At 36.8% G+C, this 19,619-nt stretch overlaps 1 protein-coding gene across 1 annotated transcript in view; it reads left to right on the top strand.

Annotated features, from left to right (window-relative positions):
- Positions 1–390: 390 nt before the first annotated feature.
- Positions 391–19,619, top strand: part of SENP7 (SUMO1/sentrin specific peptidase 7) — a gene marked incomplete at its 5' end in the record, with an annotated part of 41,591 nt that continues 22,362 nt past the window's right edge. The window contains 8 exons of the mRNA XM_010084936.1: positions 391–498; positions 2,770–2,864; positions 10,798–10,995; positions 12,610–12,807; positions 16,657–16,772; positions 17,505–17,674; positions 18,498–18,858; positions 19,452–19,606. Of these exons, the coding sequence (XP_010083238.1) occupies positions 391–498; positions 2,770–2,864; positions 10,798–10,995; positions 12,610–12,807; positions 16,657–16,772; positions 17,505–17,674; positions 18,498–18,858; positions 19,452–19,606 (1,401 nt within the window). The remainder of the gene's footprint in view (positions 499–2,769; positions 2,865–10,797; positions 10,996–12,609; positions 12,808–16,656; positions 16,773–17,504; positions 17,675–18,497; positions 18,859–19,451; positions 19,607–19,619) is intronic.

The following is a 19,619-nucleotide window of genomic DNA, read 5'->3' as shown; positions in this document are numbered from 1 at the left end:
GTTTTCTCTTTACCATTCTCTGAGCTGAAGTGATTGAACTAGAGTGTAAACAAATCCAAGGGAACTAAGAAAACCATAAGTACCAGTAGATTGGTTCTCACCTTTTGGGCATACATTTGAAGTTGTAAAGTTAATGAAATAGGAAGAGCTTTTTCTTGATTTTTAAGACAGTTCATATGTTAAAACTAGCTTCTCATGTGGTATGACACATGATTTGGGATCAAGCATCAGTGAGGAATGCATTTAAAGTCAAGTCACAGGATGGTGCTTCCCTTGCAACTTTTTTATTTTGCTTGACGGTTAAGAAAACTTCGTAGATGGCACTACGTCAGCTCATGGCACCAGTGGATAATTTAGTTTTATCATGTGTGTAACATCATCTATTTTCAGTTTCGTATACCAAAGAAGAAAACAAACGCCAAGTCAGAGGATGTTCAAGTTCAGTCCCTTTTGGCAAGGCTCCCAGGCTCCCACCATTGGGACTACCCTTTAAAAGAGGTAAAGAGAAGTTATTTGGAGTGTAAAGTGTGTAGGAGAATGTTATATGGGTTTTTGGTTCTGTTTTGGAGGCTGGATTTTTTTCAATACTGAGTGCTGCCTTGTGGCCAATATCTGACGCAGACTGTCTTGGAGAGTGACAAGTGTGTAGGGCTGAAATCTGCCTGCAAGCGTACAGTTACAGAGGTGGAAGTCTCAGTGCCATTTAGCAAGCCTAAATCATTAAAAAGCAGAGTTGGTCTTTGGGTGTAGTTTAAAATTATCTTGAAAATCATGAATTTAAAGGCAAATTTTGTTTTTTTAGTTAATTGTCTTCTGATTCCTGAACTTCTACGTTATATTCAGGTCACTTACCAAACTTTTTGTTATGATATGGAAATAATTTTTACATTGAGTTTTCAGTTAGTCATTATTGGTAGCCAAGAGCTTGAACATTAAGAGAATATATTAAATACTGCATGACTTTTGACAGAATTTTAGGTGTTAATACAGAAATAACTGATTTCCGTATTAAGACCAAAAGACTATAAGAGTACTTATATGGCATTTATCATAAATGACTGTCTTGATCATCATGGTCACATATGGAAGCAAATAGTTGCTTCTATAGATCTGTTCCAATTTCAGTAAGCATTTTTAAAATGCCAAATTTTGGAAACGTATTTTGCTACTCTTGACTCCTTCAGCTCAGCATTGAGAGTTTGTTGCTGGTGTTAGTGCTTTCAGGATCATGGGGGTGGACAAACAGGTTCTTCCCCGGAGGAGTTTTTAAAACCCTAGTGAGGGAAATTAGGAATTTTTTTTGACTTCCAGTAGTGGTGGTAGTGTGACCCAGGTCTCTTGGTAGGCCCGGTCATTTGACTATGCTGCAATACGAACTCACTGTGTGGTTGTGTTCTATACTATTAATGCTTTAAGTGAGCAGAACATCCAATTACAGTCAGGTTTTGAAGTTGGAAATAATGTCTCCTGTGGTTACAAGCAGCAGCCTCTTAGGCAGAGCCAGACAGCACTTGTATAGAATTCTTGTTGTCTTTCTCTCTGCCTCTATAAAAACAGTGATTATACAAGGTGAATTACAAAATCTTTTTTTATTCCTTATTTCCTGTATATTGTCTGATTTCCCATTTCTTATATTTCTTACCTCTGTCTATGTATTTCAGACTTTTCCATGTGGTAGGGGGCTTTATATGCTTGAAACAGTAGTTAGTCTTTATATTCTACTTTAAAAGGTTGCTTATGAGGAATCATAATTAAAAGTAATATTACTGTTTTATCCATACAAAGGTCTGTCCAGGTTGTATTTAGTGTTGCCAGAGTTTGCTCCATTTTGTTTGAGAAATTGTGTGCAGCTTTCAGTGATTTGGGCATATAGGTCTCTGACATGCTTGAAGGCCAGTGCTGTGATGTGAGCTAGATAATGTTTGAAGGCAGGAGGAGGGGAAGGCACTTTCAAGGCAGTTTCTTGCTGCCAGCTGTTTTAATAATGAGAGTGTTCTCCGTTAGAGTCAGCCCCTGTGGTAGTTGGGATGCACCTTTCAGACTTCACTAAAGTATGTAAAATATAGGCATAAATTTTTCAGATGCCCTTTCACTCCATGCTTAAACAGAAATGAAGATAAGTTTGTTGTCTTTCAGCCTGACTGACATAATTCTCAAAGATCTGTTTGGTTTATATTTACATTTTAAAAAGTGGGAGGAGAGATTAGGATGAGGTGATGGCAGAGGGAGGTAGGTTTATGGAATTGTGGAAATAATTACATGTTTTGGTGGGGCTTCATTTGTTTAATTTGAAAATGAGAGTGCATTCTGGTAAGGTAAAAAATTAAGTCTTGCTGTTGTGGGTTTTGCCACCCAAGAGTACCAAAACTTCACATTTCTTCTCAGAATTTTATATCTTTGAGTGGAAAATAATTTGGTTAAATGCGTGGAGTTAAAGAAAGTAGAGGTTATCTTATATATTTGTGATTGTGTAAAATGGGTCTAATATTTTAAGTTTCGGTTTGGGATAAACCCTCGTTTTAAATAGCGAAACAATTGAATTGTTCTGTGTTGTCAAATTTCTTTAGGAGAAAAAAAGTTCCATTCAAGATCAGGTGATACATGAATGCTTTAAGTCAAGCAAATTCACTTTGCAGAATTGTTGTACATAGTCTTATTTGACCAGTTGCCTTGTTTCAATGTCTGGCACTGTTCCCTTTTTTAGTGTAATATCCATTATGGCATATTTATGTCTTTTGGAACCTGCCAATTGTATCTGTTTTATTTCAGTGGAAATTAAGGGCCAACAACAGAGAGCCTTCCACAAAAGGAAAAAGGCAAAAGGACTGCAGCAGACACAGCTCTAATGATGAAGAATCAGTTGGGTAAGAAGTAATCTCAAAATTCATTCTACTCTGTTTGTGTATTCAGATTTCATAATCTTTCTTGAAGACGGGTATCTCTGGTCTCTGTGTAATTACTTGTGTTATGCAGAGATGGTTTTCAAGCTGTTAGGTAGCCCACCTTCAGACAGTCATGTTTCAACTATGAAGCAACTGTACCTCTTTGTTTTAATACAAAACAAGACTGCGATATTGGAATGGGACTCAATACTTACTAGAGGAATTACTGCTTGTTTACCTGCTTGGAATCCTGAAACATGTTCATTACTCTCTAAATGTAAATTATCATTCTAACCCTAGATATTTTAAAGTTTCCCATATTATCTTTTGCTTATCACTTTTTTGCTCTGTAGTCTGCAATCATTAAGCTGGCTTTATCAACTCTTAAAACCAACAAAAAGCCCCAAGCAATATGATGATTAGTAGGGGAAGGCAGTAGAGAAATTAGAAGGGTTTTGCCTCTGTGTTAAGACACCTGAGTAAGTAAATAAGATTGGCAATGTGCTGCTTCTTTATGCTCTGTTGCCAAGAACAAGTATCTTGGCTTCTTTGAGATTGTAGCAAATTACTTAAAATCATCTTCTGTGAAGCTATCAGCTAGATAATTGTTTATCCAAGAAAATTTTGAATCTAAGTTGAGAAATGAAAATTAAAATGTAGAATTAGATTCATTAACAGAAGCTAGGATGCATGATGACTTCATGATGAAATAAATTATATTTATCTTAATGAAGCAATTGTTATTCCACAAATCATTCCAGTCTAAACAATAGGCATATGCATTCTCTGCCCCACTTCCTGGCTTGATCGTAAGGTTTTTGTGTTCAGGGTTTTTTTGTTGTTGTTGTTGTTGGGAGAGGCTGTTAAAGGGCACAGGTAATGAAAATGCTTAAGAAGAGCAGGAGATTTTGACACTGCTGAATTGGCATTTTTGTGACCTATGAATTTTTGTCATTTAGCCTGGTCTTTGTATTCAGAATGCTTCAAACTGTTGCAGGGAGGAGCTGAACTTAAAAAATACTCTGAATTTTTTTTTTATACCTCCTCAGAGGCATACATGTCAGTTTACATGTAGTTGCCTTGAAATGCTTCTCTCAGTAACTTTGAATTTAGCAAAATTTAAAAGCTATGTTAATTGCAGTTTCCTGAGTTTTAGTTATGCTGTGAAATGATTGATACCTGATGTCTCTAAAGGTCTTTTAGTAAACTTTGAGCTGACTTTTCAATGTTGAGGAGCTTTGAAAAAAAGGTACCTTCGGATCTGTTACATATGGTAATTTTCTGTTGCATATGTTAATTTTGTTGTGCAAGAAACTTTCAGGTAGCATTTGTAGGTGTTCCATAATTTTTACCAGAATTCCTACCAGCACTTTAGTAAGAAATAGTTTAGACTGTAAAGAGACAATAAATAAATAAATATTCAGATATTAAACCTGTTAATTTTTCACTTCCTCAGAAGAAGTTGTGTCTAGAGACTAGCTGGAAGTTCTCTGCAAAATAAACCTTGTCTACTGTCTGCAATAAATCTTGTTCTGTGTATTCCATTTGGGTACCCAGTGTTTCTAAGTCAGTCAAAATCAACACACTGCCTTGATTGCATAGTAAGTAGAACACACAGGTTCTAAAGAGGTGGTGTTTGTTGAGCAAAAAGTCTGAGAACTGACAAAACGTGGAAGAGGGAAGTGTGAAGTGACCTGCTGAGAATCTTTCTAATGCAAAAGTTTCTCTGTTCCTTCTTCCCAGTGAGGAATTTCCCATTGAAGGAAATAAGTCTTAATGACAAACTCCTATTAGCTCCTGATGTTTTAGAAACAGTTGTGTTTATTGGTAGGAGCTAATCTCAAATGTTTTGGGAAGCATGTTTCATCTGAAGTGTTGCTTAAGCGTTGTTACTGACCATTAATTTTAGTCAGGACAAAGTGTTGTTTTGTCACAACTTCACCTTCATTTGTGTTTTTTACTGAAGTTCTGGATTACAAAATTTGGTAGTTCATTGCTTCTGTCAGTTCTGCTGTGATGTGAGACAGTGGGAGCTGGAAGCAGCAACCACAGCTCCTCTCACTTGAACACCTCTTCTCATGGCCTTGTGAAAGGTCACTGTCAGTGATTTGTTCACGATCCCAGACAGGGCTCTCAAGGCAGGTTATTTCCCTTGCCCTTCTAGTGTAAGGTCTCTTACATGTTCCTATAATTGTGTCACAAAACAGATTAGGACTGTCATGAAATATGTGTAGATCAATTTATTAGTGGCATTGCAGAAAGCTAGGTACAGTATTCGTATAACTGATCAATTAATGTTTTGTATCCCACTTATGAAGCTTTGTCAAAGTGGATAACACTATTTCAAGGGTACCTATCGCCACCTGGCAATAGAGCTTAGAGGCATCCACTTACTTCATCTGTATTACTCCTGCATTCTCCAGACTGGGAAATAAAAGCAAACAAACAAAAAACAAAACAGAACACTGTTTTGAAATTCAAGCTTCTCATCCTGGTCTGTCAAGTTTTCTTTAGGGGGGCAGAGTGGGAGGCGTACTTAAATAAGATGTGTGTGATTGTGTCAGCTCAGTGTTTTAAATATTAATTGAAATACGTGTCATAGCTGAATCAAGTACTGACCCTCCAGCAGTCAGGTTTTTGTGATAACTATTTCCATACTGGTTCCCCTTGCCCTGACAAGTGCATTTTGGCAGTAATAACTTCCAGGTGCAGCAAAGCAAGTAGGTTAGTAGGGGTGTTCACATTTGCTTTTAAAACATTGACTTTTACCAGTTGATGAAAGGTCAGGGCCTTGAAGTAGGAGCAGGACAGAGAGAGCCTTTCTTCTCAATAGGATGTAGTCAGTGAATGTGGCAATTGGAGTTTCCCATTAATGATGGTGCGTCACATTATTCCTGTGGACTCCGAAAGGCCAAGGACCTCCGGAGCTGTGCACATGCTGCAGAAGCTCAGGAAGATGAATACATATCATGTCTATTGGTGCCTTTACTCTGTAAACCCAGTTCAGGTGTTCAGCTTTTATGGGACCTGATGGGGTGACCCTCGCATGGTATGTGGCATCCCACTGTCAAAATATTTGTTTCACAAAACTTGGGTTTACTAGTAGAAGAATGTAAGTGTGAAGGTGGTGGTATAGACAATAATAATTTACTCCAAAAGGAGTTTATAGCCTCCAGATCTCATTTTAGTTATACCTTCTAATACAAATTAAAAAAAAAAAAAAGTTAGTGGTTACAACACTGGTGTATACACAAATATAATCATTGAGAAAGGAACTGAATTTAGCAGCTCTGACACCTCACTGAAGTAGAGGTCAAACATTTTTCCCAAAGGGGTACAAGCAATTAATAGCTTTTGGTCCTGCACCTTGTAAGGTAGGATAATCCCTTTTTTTGCCTGTGAAAAGTGATTTGATAATTGCCAGGAGCAGCTAACAGCGTTTTTCATAATAGGTATTTTTTTTTTTGTCTGTTCAATCCTTAAATGTTTAAGAATGTTTTCATTACCTTTTTTTTTTTTTTCTCTTTTGTGTGGGGGGAGGAGAGGGGGGCTTGCTTTAAAAACAAAAATAATTGCCTTTGGTTTTCCTTTACCAAGATGCCTCCAGTCTTACTGTTGTGCAGGTTATGTGCCGGATCTGCTGGTGAGACTTGCTTTTAATGTGTATGTTGCTTGCTTTTTTTCCTGCTTGACATTATTTTTGTCTTTTTAAATGTCTTTTACATGACTTGCTCACCTTGTTCTCAGGACAATTTAACAGGTAATTTGGGGATCTGTGTCCCAACCATTGTTTACAGATGTACAGGCTGTCTTAAGTGTAGATGTTTTTCCTGAATCTATTTTACACCCAGTCTTAATGACATAATTTTTTCAAGAAAGGTGGCCAGATGTCATTCCTCCTTTGGAAAGGAAAACCATTGAAAGCTCTGAAGCCACTCTACAGCTCTTAAGATCGGGTCATAACCAACTGTTCTATTAAGGTCTTTGGTCAAAACCTGGTGCCACGTAAGAAGTGATGCCTTAGCCTGGCACTGACATCTTTAAGTATAGCTGAACGTATACTGTTTTCTTGTTTGTTGGAGATTCCTCTGGTTTGCACAGGTTTCCAGTACAAAGCCGGTTGCATGAGTGTGTGTATGCTTTGAATTGTAAGATCATGTTTGCAAAGATACTTGCTTAAAATGTATGAACCCCATTTAAATCAAGGGAGTTAGAAACATTACAAATTCTGCACCTAATAACAATTGGGAAATGAAATTATGGAGTGTCTTGGAGCCTGTCAAGGTCTAGACTGACATGAATGTAAGCAAAGGATGTCAGACCTGAGTTTACAAAGTGGACAACAAACTACAGGTAATGAGATCCAGTTTCACTGGAAATTGTGCTTCTGGCTCCTTTACCTCCTGCTGTGGGCTTTCTCTGTCATGATGGTATTGTTAAAGACCTTAAAGGTTAGAATCTTTTCCATTATCTTTACAAGCCCTGATAATGCCATTAAAATAAAGACTCTGTGACCGTGTATGTTCCCACTGGACTAATTACCTTGCAAGTTCAGGCTAAATTTAGTAAAATTTCATTATAGTATCTTGTGTTTGACAAACAGAAAGGGAAAAAAAACCAACCTGTTTTTTCTACAAGGTTGAACAATGAAAACTGAAATAATTTAGTTCTGGAAATAATAGACCATTAAGCTTGACATGATTCTAGTTAGGAGAATTGAAGTGTTCCATGGAGAATAGCAGATTTATGTTGTCTCATGGTGCTCTACAGTAATGATTTTAAAACATTTTTTTTTAAGGAGAGACAATTTCATATTGCTAGGGCCCACTTCTGCAACTGTTTCGTATTTGGAGGAAAAATGCCATTTGGATACTTAAATGTTTGATTTGTAATTTCAAGTTCTGTTAGAGGAAGAGGGGAAATATCTGCCTTAGTCTTTCATTGCTTCATCTCTTCTGGCATCCCAAAAGATGAAATATCTTACTATACAGTTATTTTGTAATGGGACCTCTAAAGTAATTTGGGTCTTCCTTATTTTTAAGGAGGAAATTAAAGCACAAGAGTAAGTGTCAAGTTTTGTAAGATTAATTTGCATGAGTTACTTGATGACTTTTTTTCTTGAAATTGCCTTTAACTGCTGTAGTAGTTGTAAATTTTCTTAACAGTCTAGTAGGTTCTTGTGTATCTGAATTTTGAATTTTTATCACATTTCTTAAATGTATATATTCTTTATTCTTTATTTCCTTACATATTGCTTATATATTCCTTATAATATACCTTACAGTTGGACAAACAACAAATGATGTATAAATCTGGTTACTGTAAGCTCTTCTGCCATATTAAACTATGGTTAATATATCAACTCTGAACATTTGAGAAGACCAGAAAAAAGCCAGAACTTCTGACTTAGCAGGGACTTCTGCAGAAAATAAGTCTCTTGCTTCCTTTGCTAAATTGAGAACACTTTGCAGGCTTGGTGTACGCTCACTAGGCTGCTACAGTTGGCCTCCACCACGTAAGACATCAGTTACTAAACTGTCTCTCATGACCTCTATTTTCTTTCTAAGCTTTGCAGTAGTTAAAGTATATCTTTAAATGAAACTCCAGCCTCTGCGTCCTTGGAGTGTAGAACAAACCTTTTGTAGGTCTACAGTATTCTAAGCACATGCTGAGACTCTGTAGTAGGTTCTTAAAAACAGCAGTTCTTTGTATTAGTAGTCACAGAGTATACGTGGGTCTAGGTAAAAGAACAAATGTGTACCTGCCATTTCCTGACCCCGCCTAAAACATTCTAGAGCACTTCTGTGGTTTAGGTCAGTCTTCTAATGAGATTGTCTTTGTACATATGACTTCTCATTGCCTTCACAGAGTCAATCTCTCACTTCAGAAACCCTGGATTTTCTCCAACAGCTAATCAGGACCCATCCCTTACGTAGCACTTTTTCTCCTCTGTCCAGATTCTTGGCATCAAAGTGCCTTAACTTAGGAGTATTTTTTTAATCCATCAGCACTTTTTCTTTTGAGACAAAGCTTTAGCTCTTCACCAATTAGTTTTTCTTTGGGAAACTTCTAAGAGAAGCCTGGAGAGTGGAGGAAACTGCCTTCACTTGAGCTTATGTTACTTAGCTTTGAATGGGAACCATTTAAGTTTATTGTCCATTGTCTAGATAGTGAACTCCAAGGTGTGGTGTGTGCAAGACAAGCCATTGGGGTGCAGGAAGGAAATATTTTTGTACAATTAATAAATAAAATATTTCCTCTTCATTGCATCCTTTTAAATTTCTGTTTCTGTATTTTATAATGTACATAATATTAGTACATTAGTACATCTATATAAATTAAATAAGCATGTTGAAGGTACATGTTCAAAATACTGCTACTGATGGGGTGCATGATCAACAAACGTTTGGAGACTACTGGTCTAGGAAATATATGGCACAACTCTAAGAGAAAGCAGCTCATTGCATATGCATTATGGCATTCAGTGATGCAGAGATCTCATCAGACTGACCAGTGTTCATAGCTTGTATGCAGGTTCTCTAAGCTGTGTGTAGGAACCTTACTGTCCTCAAGTTCAGTGAGGGGTCCTGTGTCTTGTTAATATGGTAAGTAAACAGGGAAAAGAACTCTCAACATGAAGCAACTACTGAAGGAGTAAAATATAAAGATTATGTGAAACATCTTCCCCAAGTTCAGTGTGTTTCACTAGCATGGCAATTCTTTTTTTAGGTTCAAGTATTGTCTCTTCTTTAGCAGTTTTCATACCATACTTATATTTGTTTACCACTAGGTACCATGTAACCATGCTGTTGAGCTGAATGCAGCATATCAGTGGAACAGCTATAATTTCCTAAAAGTTGTTTGCACAGTTGTCAACCCACTGAGGAATAGCAGCCATTTTCTTAAGAAATGTCACTGTTGCATGCATGTAACAGCTATGTGAGGAGTAAAATGTTTTCTGCAGCTATAAAAGAAGGATTCGTGCTCTAGGATGTGAACAATTTAGTTTGCTATGCAAGACGTGCAATAGAAAAAAGCGGTTCTTGGCTCAGTAATCTTTTAAAACCAACAAATGAGCCTGAACTTCAGTGTCCTCTTAGGACCAGCTCTGGGAAAGCAAGTCCAATTCTCATCTGTTTGAAAATAAAGTAAATCCTGACAAATCATCTATGATGTATAATGCTTATCAGCTTATCAGGAAACTGTCCAAGTTACTGGCCATGCTGCAGAATTAATTCTTTATGTGAAGACTTCAGTACCAATCTAGCAGAATCAGCAAAGTATAGATACTTGTTTAAAGAACTTCAATAGGGAGTTTTTACTAACTTTGTAATTCATAATTGTGTGTCATTTCCTAAGTGAAAGTGAATAGAAATCAGTTGAAGCTTCAAAACTGAGAGATTGTACTACCTTCTCTCCTTTTTTTTCTTTTTTTTTTTTTTCCTCCAGCAAGATCATAATCTAATCTGTGATACAGGAACCAATAATATTAATGGTTCTAAAATAAAATGCCACAATATGAGTGCTTATTTTCATATCCTACAAATGCTCAGGTGTATGCTTTCGGAATAGTTTGTAAGACCATAGTGACACCACTTTGGACATTTTGCAATAAAAAGATGCACCAAAATTTCCATGCTTCTGCACTGAAAGTTTGCTTATTCAGAATCACATATGGATGAGTTAGTCATTGATGCCAGAAGAAGGAACCTTGAAAGGCTGTCTTGATCAAGAGATGTTTGTGATTCCTTTTCTTCAAAGAGAACTCCTTTGTAAATTGTCAGGGAAATGAACTTAATTCTACTGTAAGTATAAGGTGTGATGCAGAAACAGTAAACTGATAGCTTTGTTGAATTCATGTGACTTAAGAATTTCTCAGCCCCCTATTATTAATTTATTATTGTATGTATGGCAGGCAACCCAAAGTTATCTTGACGAATGTCTTGAGGACGGAAATAGGAAGAAAATACACACAGGTGCTACCTAAAACTGGTGCTAATTTTTCTGATGCTGGCAAGCTGCAGTCAGATCAACCACCCTCATCGTCTGCTGCCAGCCTAAAGATATGGCAAATTTTAAACCCTACTCTCCAAAGCCTTTTTCTGTCGAAAAGGTATGTTGTCTTCACCTCATGTCACTAAACAAAATATTATTTGTTGTACCACATCTGTCTTGTTCATTAAATACATTCTCATTTTTGTGTTATCTAACTTGACTGAATTCCCTTGTACCCAGTTCCTTTTCATAATCAGTGAGAGAGATGGTGCCAGGCACCCTGTGGTGGGTTTTCTGATCAGCTGGCTTCTAGATGGTCCCATACTGACAAGACCAATTAATTCTGATTCAGCCATTGGACTTTCAAAATGTTTGGGTTTTTTTTTTTTTTTTTTTTTCTTGTGAAAATAAGAGTACAGTTGCATTTAACTGCCCTCTTTTCTCAGAGAAGGTGTCAAGGTGTATTTTCACTGTTACCATTTCAGACTACACATGAAAATAGGAGAACTGGCCAAAGGGTCAGAAGAAAAGCATATCTAGTCCAGTATCTTCCTCACCCACCCCCAACAGTGGTCAGTTGTAGACACCCAGGGAAAAGTATGGCTGGAGTGAATGCTTTTTCACTGAGTTTTCTCTCTGAGCTGATGATGATAAACAGGTTAGGGACTTCCTTTATTGGAGGTTACATCTGGATTACAGTGTTCTCCTGTATTAGACTTTTCCTCTCAGTCACATCCTCATTGCTTGTCACCTCTGTGCCTCTGCAGCATCTTGTCTGTAAGGTACTCTTCTGATTAAAAGCAAATATACATCTCAGTGCAAGAGAAGATCTGAGTGCTCCCCAGACATCATGCAGTCTGTCCTGAAGTGTGCTTTGTGGGTGAATACAGACAACAGAATTATGCATTTGATACCCAAGAGACAATGTTGTTCATAACAGATTCAAAAAAGGTCACAACGTTACATCCTAACACAAAATAAATTGCAATGGAAGTGGTAGGATTTACGTCTCAGTTTGAGAAGCAAAGTGGGTAAATCACGGGCTGTACAACAAGCTGGCTGCAGTGGCATTATTATGAAATAAGTTATATTATTATGAAATAAGTTGTGCTGCTCTTGCACATCTGTGCTCAAGTGGGCAGTTGCATCTTCATATTTCTCTTTAGCTTATTTTTGATACTTGTCTCTTCTAACACTTGCAGATGTTTTTCTGAGCCTTGCTATTGATATTATGTAGAATGCTGCCTGGAAGTTGAGGAGGGGATCAAAATCTAATGCTACCTTTTTATGTGTGTGCTGCTTTTCTAGCTGTTGACTAAGTGCTTGAAAAAATTCAGTCTGTTTTGCTGGAGGCTTCTTGTTCACAGGAAAATCAAGATTGTTTGCTCCATAGTTCTGAGAAAGGTGTACAGATACTGTATGAAAGATATTTAGAGATGAACATTTACTGTTTTTTAAGTACTTAGATGATGTGTTAGAGGCAATGTTGTGTGAATTGTATCTAAGATTAAATTATATGACTAGCATTTCTTACCCTAGTCTTTTGTTGCCTTTTTGTGTTTATGTGCTTGCCTTGGGTTTTAAGTTCCTTGGTGGGATTTTGTTTTGTCTCAAAGGGACTGAAAGTAATGATGTTTGATTATCAAGCCTCTAAGATGCACGAATTTAACAAGAAGTTTCTTTCTTTAGATTTCAGTGTAGTATTTATGATTTACTGTTATATATGTGGCAGGCAACCCAAAGTTATCTTGACGAATGTCCTGAGGACGAAAATTGGAAGAAAATACATAGACAGCCACGTAATAATTGATGTAAATTTATCTGATGCTGACAAATTACAATGGGGTCAACTACCCTCGTCATCTGTTGCCAGCCTACAGACATATCAAATATTAAGTTCTACTCATGAAAGTTCTTTTCTGTCTGAAAGGTATGTTACTCACTGCTGATTTTACCAGTCTTCCTGAAATGACATAACTTCACAATGGAAAATAATTTCCCTGAAAATTTTCGTTATACTCTTGTCTTGAAGCAGGAGATCAATTTTCTGAGTGCAAACTAACATGCTGCTCCAATGAGCCATTTTAACATTGCATTTTGATTTGCTGTAACTGATGTTAATAGGCTACTTTTCTTTCATAGAAGGAATTTCCATTTGTCATAGATCAGTGTTTTGATTTGTGAAGATGGCTAAGTAATTGAAACACATTCAAGTTGGGTTTGTGTCCAGAACCAAAATCTTGCTTTCCTGTTGCTGTTAGTGTGTTCTAGCATGATTTCAACTTCTTTTGTAAAATTTCTCCAAATTCCTCTCTGTGATAGAATGTTTCTTTTCACATTAATCCACCAGTGGTTTCAATCCCAACAGAGTGTCATTGTTTAAGGGTTGTGTGTGTCCTCTCATTGCTTAACATCTACTTTTTCTCTTTTCTTCCTATGTTTGGGTTGACTGAGCATTACAGAAATACTTGACATATGAAATTAGAAGAAATCAGATATTAGAATTATATAACTTTTTTTTTCATTTAAGATGGCAGTTAAATTCAGAGTAAGCTGTTTCCTCTTGTCTTTTATGGCCACTTCTTTGCTCAACAGCAAAGTATCCACAGGAACAAATAGTAAAAAAAATGGGGGAAGAGAATAAAAAGAGGAAGGAAGAGAAGAATGATTTGTGAGGACAGGAATAATCACCAGTTCCCAGGTTAAAGAAATCTTAAAAATTCTTGAGAAAAATAAGTCTTATTCCTCATTCTGATACATTAACGTCTTATACAGCCTAAATTATTAAGAATTCCTTTCTGTTTTTCTGTTGGTGCTTAAAATAATCTGACAAAACTACAATTTGAATGAGGGATTTAGAACAGTTTATTAGACTGTCTTATTTTAGAAGTATTACATTTGTTGCTAATAAACAGTTTTCCATAACTTTAGGCTGACTAAAGTGTGGGGAGTTTGTTTGGATTGTTGGATTGGGTTTTTTTGTTTGTTTTGCTACAAAATCTTTAAGATCTATAATTTTTAGTATCCAGTTTTTTCACTTGGTATTGTTTTGGATCATGGGAGGTAGTGGGTTCATAGAGAGGAAGACATGAACTCTTGTGTATAACTCTCTAAATCTGAGGAAACATCTTGCATAGTTTATCAGGCTCATATCTGAAGGGTGACTTGAGTTTTATGTTAAGCACAAGAATGGTTTGAACTAGTCGGTTTTGTTAGTAGTTGGTGTACTCAACTTGTTTTAGACTTGGAGTGGCTCATTGGTTGAAGGATTAGTATTCCATTCCCATGATATGCTTTTTTAATGTATTAAGTAAAAAGCTTGTTATTAGCAGGAACCTACATTAGGAGGATTTTCCACCCCTCCCCAGTGACCAGCAGGTTAGTGCAAGTTGTAATAGATATGACATGGGAAATGGAAAATTTAGGAATTATTTCAACAAAGCCATGGTTTGATCCTGGTCACCTGTCCGTAAGTAAAGTCTGTGAATAAGATAGACTTGGCACTGATTCTTTTGGCGTCCCTTCTTTCAGAGGAGAGTAAAAGCTCCTCCCTTACAATGGTTATGCATATGTATGCACACAGCCATATAGAGATTCTTTTGTATTGTCAGGGCAGCTAGAATGCCAGTTTTGTACAATAGAAATTTCAGGTTAAGTCAAAGAATTGTGTGTGAGCAGAGCAGGATGGTAATAAGTTAACCTTTCTTTATCAGCTAGGACTTGCTGTGAGTTCCCTGTTTCATTTCTTGCTTTTGGTATTGCAGAATTGGTGGATTTTGCATTGCTTGTTCACTGCAACCCAGTGTGAAATGCATTTGCTTAAGTCACCACTGACCTATCAGTATAACTAGTGAATTTGAGGTAGGTTTTAAATGTAAAGAAACTTGGGGTTTTAAAGTGTTTCTGGCTTGTTTTCTTGTGGCTGTTGAGAACACTTCAGTGTACACTGCTTCTTAGGTTATGCATATATTTGTTAAGAGGTGCGTTTTAAATGAGTTATCAGTGAAGACTGGAAGTGAAAATAAAATGTGCAGAATTGGTGTACCGAGTAAATATGTTTAGGGAAGTCTCTAAGCTGAAACATTCCTATTGACATGTTTCCTATTGCTGAAAAGCCTGATTGTGATGTTGATGTGAAAAAAATGCTAAAAAACACTTGGTGGTTTTGTATGGTCTTTTAAAGCAGTCAGATCTATATAGCTGTTATACATACAAATATTTGAGAGAGAGATGTGGGTTCCACAGTCAAGTTTTCTGTAGTGAGGTTATTCCAGGACTAGAGCTGCTCAATCTGTGGGAGACTCTGTCTTGGTCAATATACAGAATGAATAATAGTGCTTGCCAAACACTTTTTTGTGTATGGTATAATTCATGATTCTTAGTGAATGGAAAGATAAGCAGTAATTTCTTCATGGTGCTTATATACTGTTCATCACTGCAGTATCAGAGCACTCTGGAAATCTTTATTTGTCTTTACAGTCTTCCCAAAGAGCAACAATACTCCAGTCTACAGATATGGCACTGAAGAGTAGGCATCTGTTTAGAAAGCATCTGACAGTTTTGGCTATCTAGTTAGAGATGTAGGAATGTTCTTTCCCATGCTTGATGATGTTCTTTACAGGTCCAGTCTCAGCTTTCAGTGATTTCAGTCATTATTATAATTGCTTATCTCTTTGCAAATTGGAAACTGAAACATTCTGAGTTAGGCACATAATAAAACAATGACAACAAAATCACTTTTGATTAAGTGCGGTGACAAAAGGAGGAATGGAACAGATTTTCCAGAGCAGCATTGAATTGTGTTATCTGTGAAATCTTGATTTTCTTTTTTGTTTTCCAACTCTCTCAGAAAATGAAGCAGAGGTCATGAAGGTTAGTTTCTTTTATCTTGTAACCCTGATAAATTTTCAGAAGGGAAGTCTTGTGTACTGAATGTAATTAAGTTCCTATGACAAATAACTAAATGCATACACTAGAAACTAAAATACAGTTATGTAGACTTTTGTCAGCTGTAACTAGCCCCCAGGGAAGTTGAGAGTATGTTTACAAGATCAGACCTCAGATGTGAGGATATCATACTGGTTAGTCTGTCAGTACCTCCTGAATAAATTCTCCTATTTATAAAAAAGCTAATAAAATAAAACCCCTTCCATGTCCTTCTTTTTAGAATGAAACCACAAACTCAGCTGAACACCTGTAGGTTGCCTAGTTTCTCATACTGTAATTGTTTTCTGTTTCTATTCTGTCTCTTCCTCATTCACATGTCCTGTCACCCCCACCTCCTTCAAAGTTACTGTTTCAAGCCCTTTTGAGCAGGAATTCCTATTTCAAATCTTTTCTCGTTGCAGGAACTTACTCAGTGGATTCTATTAGCCATTCTAAATCTAAATCAAAAATATACTACATTGCCTCATTCCTACTACATTCATGACAAAGGCAAGGATACACTCAGCTGACTGTTGTACTCTCTTTTTTTTCTTGTTACGTGTTCTTGTTGCAGTCATGCTTTACAGCAAAATACTATTTCAGTGCCTGATGTCAAGCGTGTCAGATTTTCATTCTGTGTGCCTTTTATAGAAGCATCCATTTCATTAATAATGTCAGAATATCTGTGTATTTTGATAATGGGAACTGAATTCATTTGTGTTTCATTTGCCAAGCTCCCCATGCTTATGAGAGAGGCAGAAGTTTGTGGTCTAACCAACTCTTGTTTCTGTTGGAATTTTCATTCAGTATTCTTTCAAAATTAAAGATAAATCATAATTAATATTCTCTACAGGTCTGAGGATTGCCTGAGAAAGACAGATGATGATCTGTGTAAATTGACCAAGGCTTCTAAGGAACCAGGAAAAAAAAAGGTCTTCGCTTTTAGAAGACGGGAGCTGCAGAAGAAAGGTTTGTAGTGACCAATAATCCGGCATCTAAATATGGATTTTGGAGAGTGCTGGGAGATTTTCTTTTTTTTAATCTAGTATTATCAGGAGAGCACAGAAACAAAATATGCGTTGCATGCAGTATATATGTTTCTTCAAAATGCATTTTTTTACAGATAGGGTAAAATATATCAAATAACTGTTTTTAAATAGGAATAAAGCTATGGTGAATCAGATCTGTGTGAAAAAAGGAAACTGAGAGAAGCCTTACTGCACCATTGTGATCCTGATTTTATAAAAAGTCTTTTATACTCAAGAATGTAATACATTAAGAATGCTCAAATGATTTGTGAACGCTGCTAAAATGTTTCTATTATATGACAATATTTGTATTTACTGCTGAAAATTGATGAGCTCTATGCTGAGTCTCCAGAGAGAATGTACTATCTTTTTAATACTGGTTAGTAATATTTGCAGATTAGAACAGGAAATGGAGAATATTGCATCTAGCAGCACATAAAAGAAAGACTGTGGAGTACAGAGTGCTAATTCTTACTTGGAAGTAAGCTATGAATTTGGTTATACCCTTATCTTAACTAATTGTGCAAAAATAATCTTAATTATTTTTAGGGAGTATATTCTGGCATCTACACACAATAAAAAAAAAAACAAAGAAGTATTGTGGATATGAAGAAGTACAAAGGTTTTTAAGGATAACCCGTGAAATAACTTCTATTTTTTTTTCCGGACGCAGAAAACAAGAACTATGATGAACTGGAAAAGAAGAGCAGAAACATGAACAGCACCACTCTTAGTCAGAAGGAATCACACTCTCTTGAGTCTCAGAAAAGGAAAAGAAGATCTAGTGGCCTTATTTCTGATGATTGTAATGCACACATTCCAGAAAAATCACGTCTGCTGTCTGTAAGTTGCCCTTAATTGTAATGTATGTGTTTGTGTACAAACATGTATGTGCACTTCAGTAGCAGCATTAGAAACATCCAAAATAAAAGAATTCTACTAATAAGTAGGGTATCTGGGGACACTGTTATACCTGCTGAAGAAAAGTAGTTCAGTGGTGCCTCAAGAAGAGTGAGTATTTGTGCTTCTGTCCACAACATCAGAATATGCCTGTTGTAGCAGAAAAGTTGTGAGAAGTGAATGACAGTGTTTCCTTCGGACAGGAGCATGGAGCAGAGCAGTTTCAGAAGTAAGGAATCTAGCTGTTAAGTGAAGCTTCTTTCACAGATTGTATAGCACTAATTAGGGACTTCAGTAAAGACTAAGGGAATCAGTCAGTCAACTACAAACTGTGCTTTGTAATCAAGCATTTATGTACAACAAAGGCATCTCTGTAACCTGATTAAAACACCACAAAAGTAGGTAGTTGCGAGTCTTGTTCACCCACTTGACGAAGCCACACATTTGCAAAGTAATGAATATCACTGGTGCTTGGTCTTTCAGTGTCAGACAGTGAGAGTGTTGCTAAAAAATCAGAAATAGTTTCTTGTTCAGTTTGAATGGAGGTCATAGTAGACTTTTAAAAGGGTGTCCCTCATCCCATTATCTAATCACCTTTGGAATATGAGGAGGGAGAAATTACCCTGACTTGAGCAATAAATGCAGCTGCATTAAGCTGTAATTATTTTGTCTAGCTCATAGCTAAGTCTTAGTGATCACTGATCTGAACCATCATAGAAATGTTAAGGAATAAACATATACCCTGTCTCTGATTCCTGTTTTCTAGAAAGAGCAGAGATTGAGTTCAGCTCAGTCTCCTGGCCGCAGAACACCCTGTGAAGATGGACAAGGTCGCAGATCTAACATAATTCTGGTGCCAGATTGTATTCCCCAGCCATTAGAGAAACACTATAAAGACACTTCTGCCAACAACCACTTAAGGGCTGCTCCCAGCTGCACGGAGGAACCGGGCTCAGAGTCTCCTCCCATAAATTTGTCAGAGAAACAGCTTTCTGCCAGCAGTGAGGACATGTTTTCACCACAAGTTAGTACCATCAGGAAATTAAAGATGGACCCATCACAGTACCTGATCAAGCTGCGGAACAGAATCTGCAGGGGTAATGGACAACTTGTTTCAGTTGACACAAGTATGTACTGTATCTGTGCTGCTGACAATTACGATTGGTATGCTTAGGTACTAGGAGAATTCATACATGACTGACTAGTTGAAATATGTGGAACAAAAGATTGAAGACAGAGATCATGTTGTTTGTAATGCATCGTGCTGGTTAGAGAACAGTGTGTAGTGCTAGTGTCCTCTACTGTCCTACACTGGAATGTAGAGGGTCTTGTACTTAAGAAACAGGAAAGATGACGGGATTTTCAAATTCCAGTCCTTACTTTGCAGCTGATTTTGTGGCTATCGAAGATCAAGCCTGTACTTTTTAAAGATGCCTAAATTGAGGAAAAATATTCTCTCTTCTTTGAAGCAGCTATGTTGTGGCCTGTTTTCTTTTAATAGTCAAATAATTTTGAACATCTTGCTTAAAAAGTGTTAACAAGTACTGCTTTGTATCTTTATTACATGTACTTTCATGCATGTAGACCTTGACTGGTTTGGGCAATGTACTTTGTTATTGCATACTGGAAGAGAGAATTCTTTGCTCCTCTGAAATCCACAATGAATGAAATATTCTCAAGTCTGCATCTTGTAGTATATGTGTACTTTTTTCCTGTTTAGTTATCCTTTCCAGCGATGATGAAGATGGACCTTCTGAATCCAAATGCACAGAGCTGCTGGAGGATATCACTGGCAATAAAGAAACAGACCAACAATCTGACTTCTGTTTCTCAGCAGAGCAAATGAAAGACAAGATGGAAAGTCACACAGACCAGGTAGTCCAGTTTT

The sequence above is a fragment of the Pterocles gutturalis genome, unplaced genomic scaffold, assembly GCF_000699245.1.
Source record: "Pterocles gutturalis isolate BGI_N339 unplaced genomic scaffold, ASM69924v1 scaffold20560, whole genome shotgun sequence".
NCBI classification, from domain to species: Eukaryota; Metazoa; Chordata; class Aves; order Pterocliformes; family Pteroclidae; genus Pterocles; species Pterocles gutturalis.
Note: the sequence above shows the minus strand (reverse complement) of the source record. Positions and strands in the feature narration are given on the sequence as shown.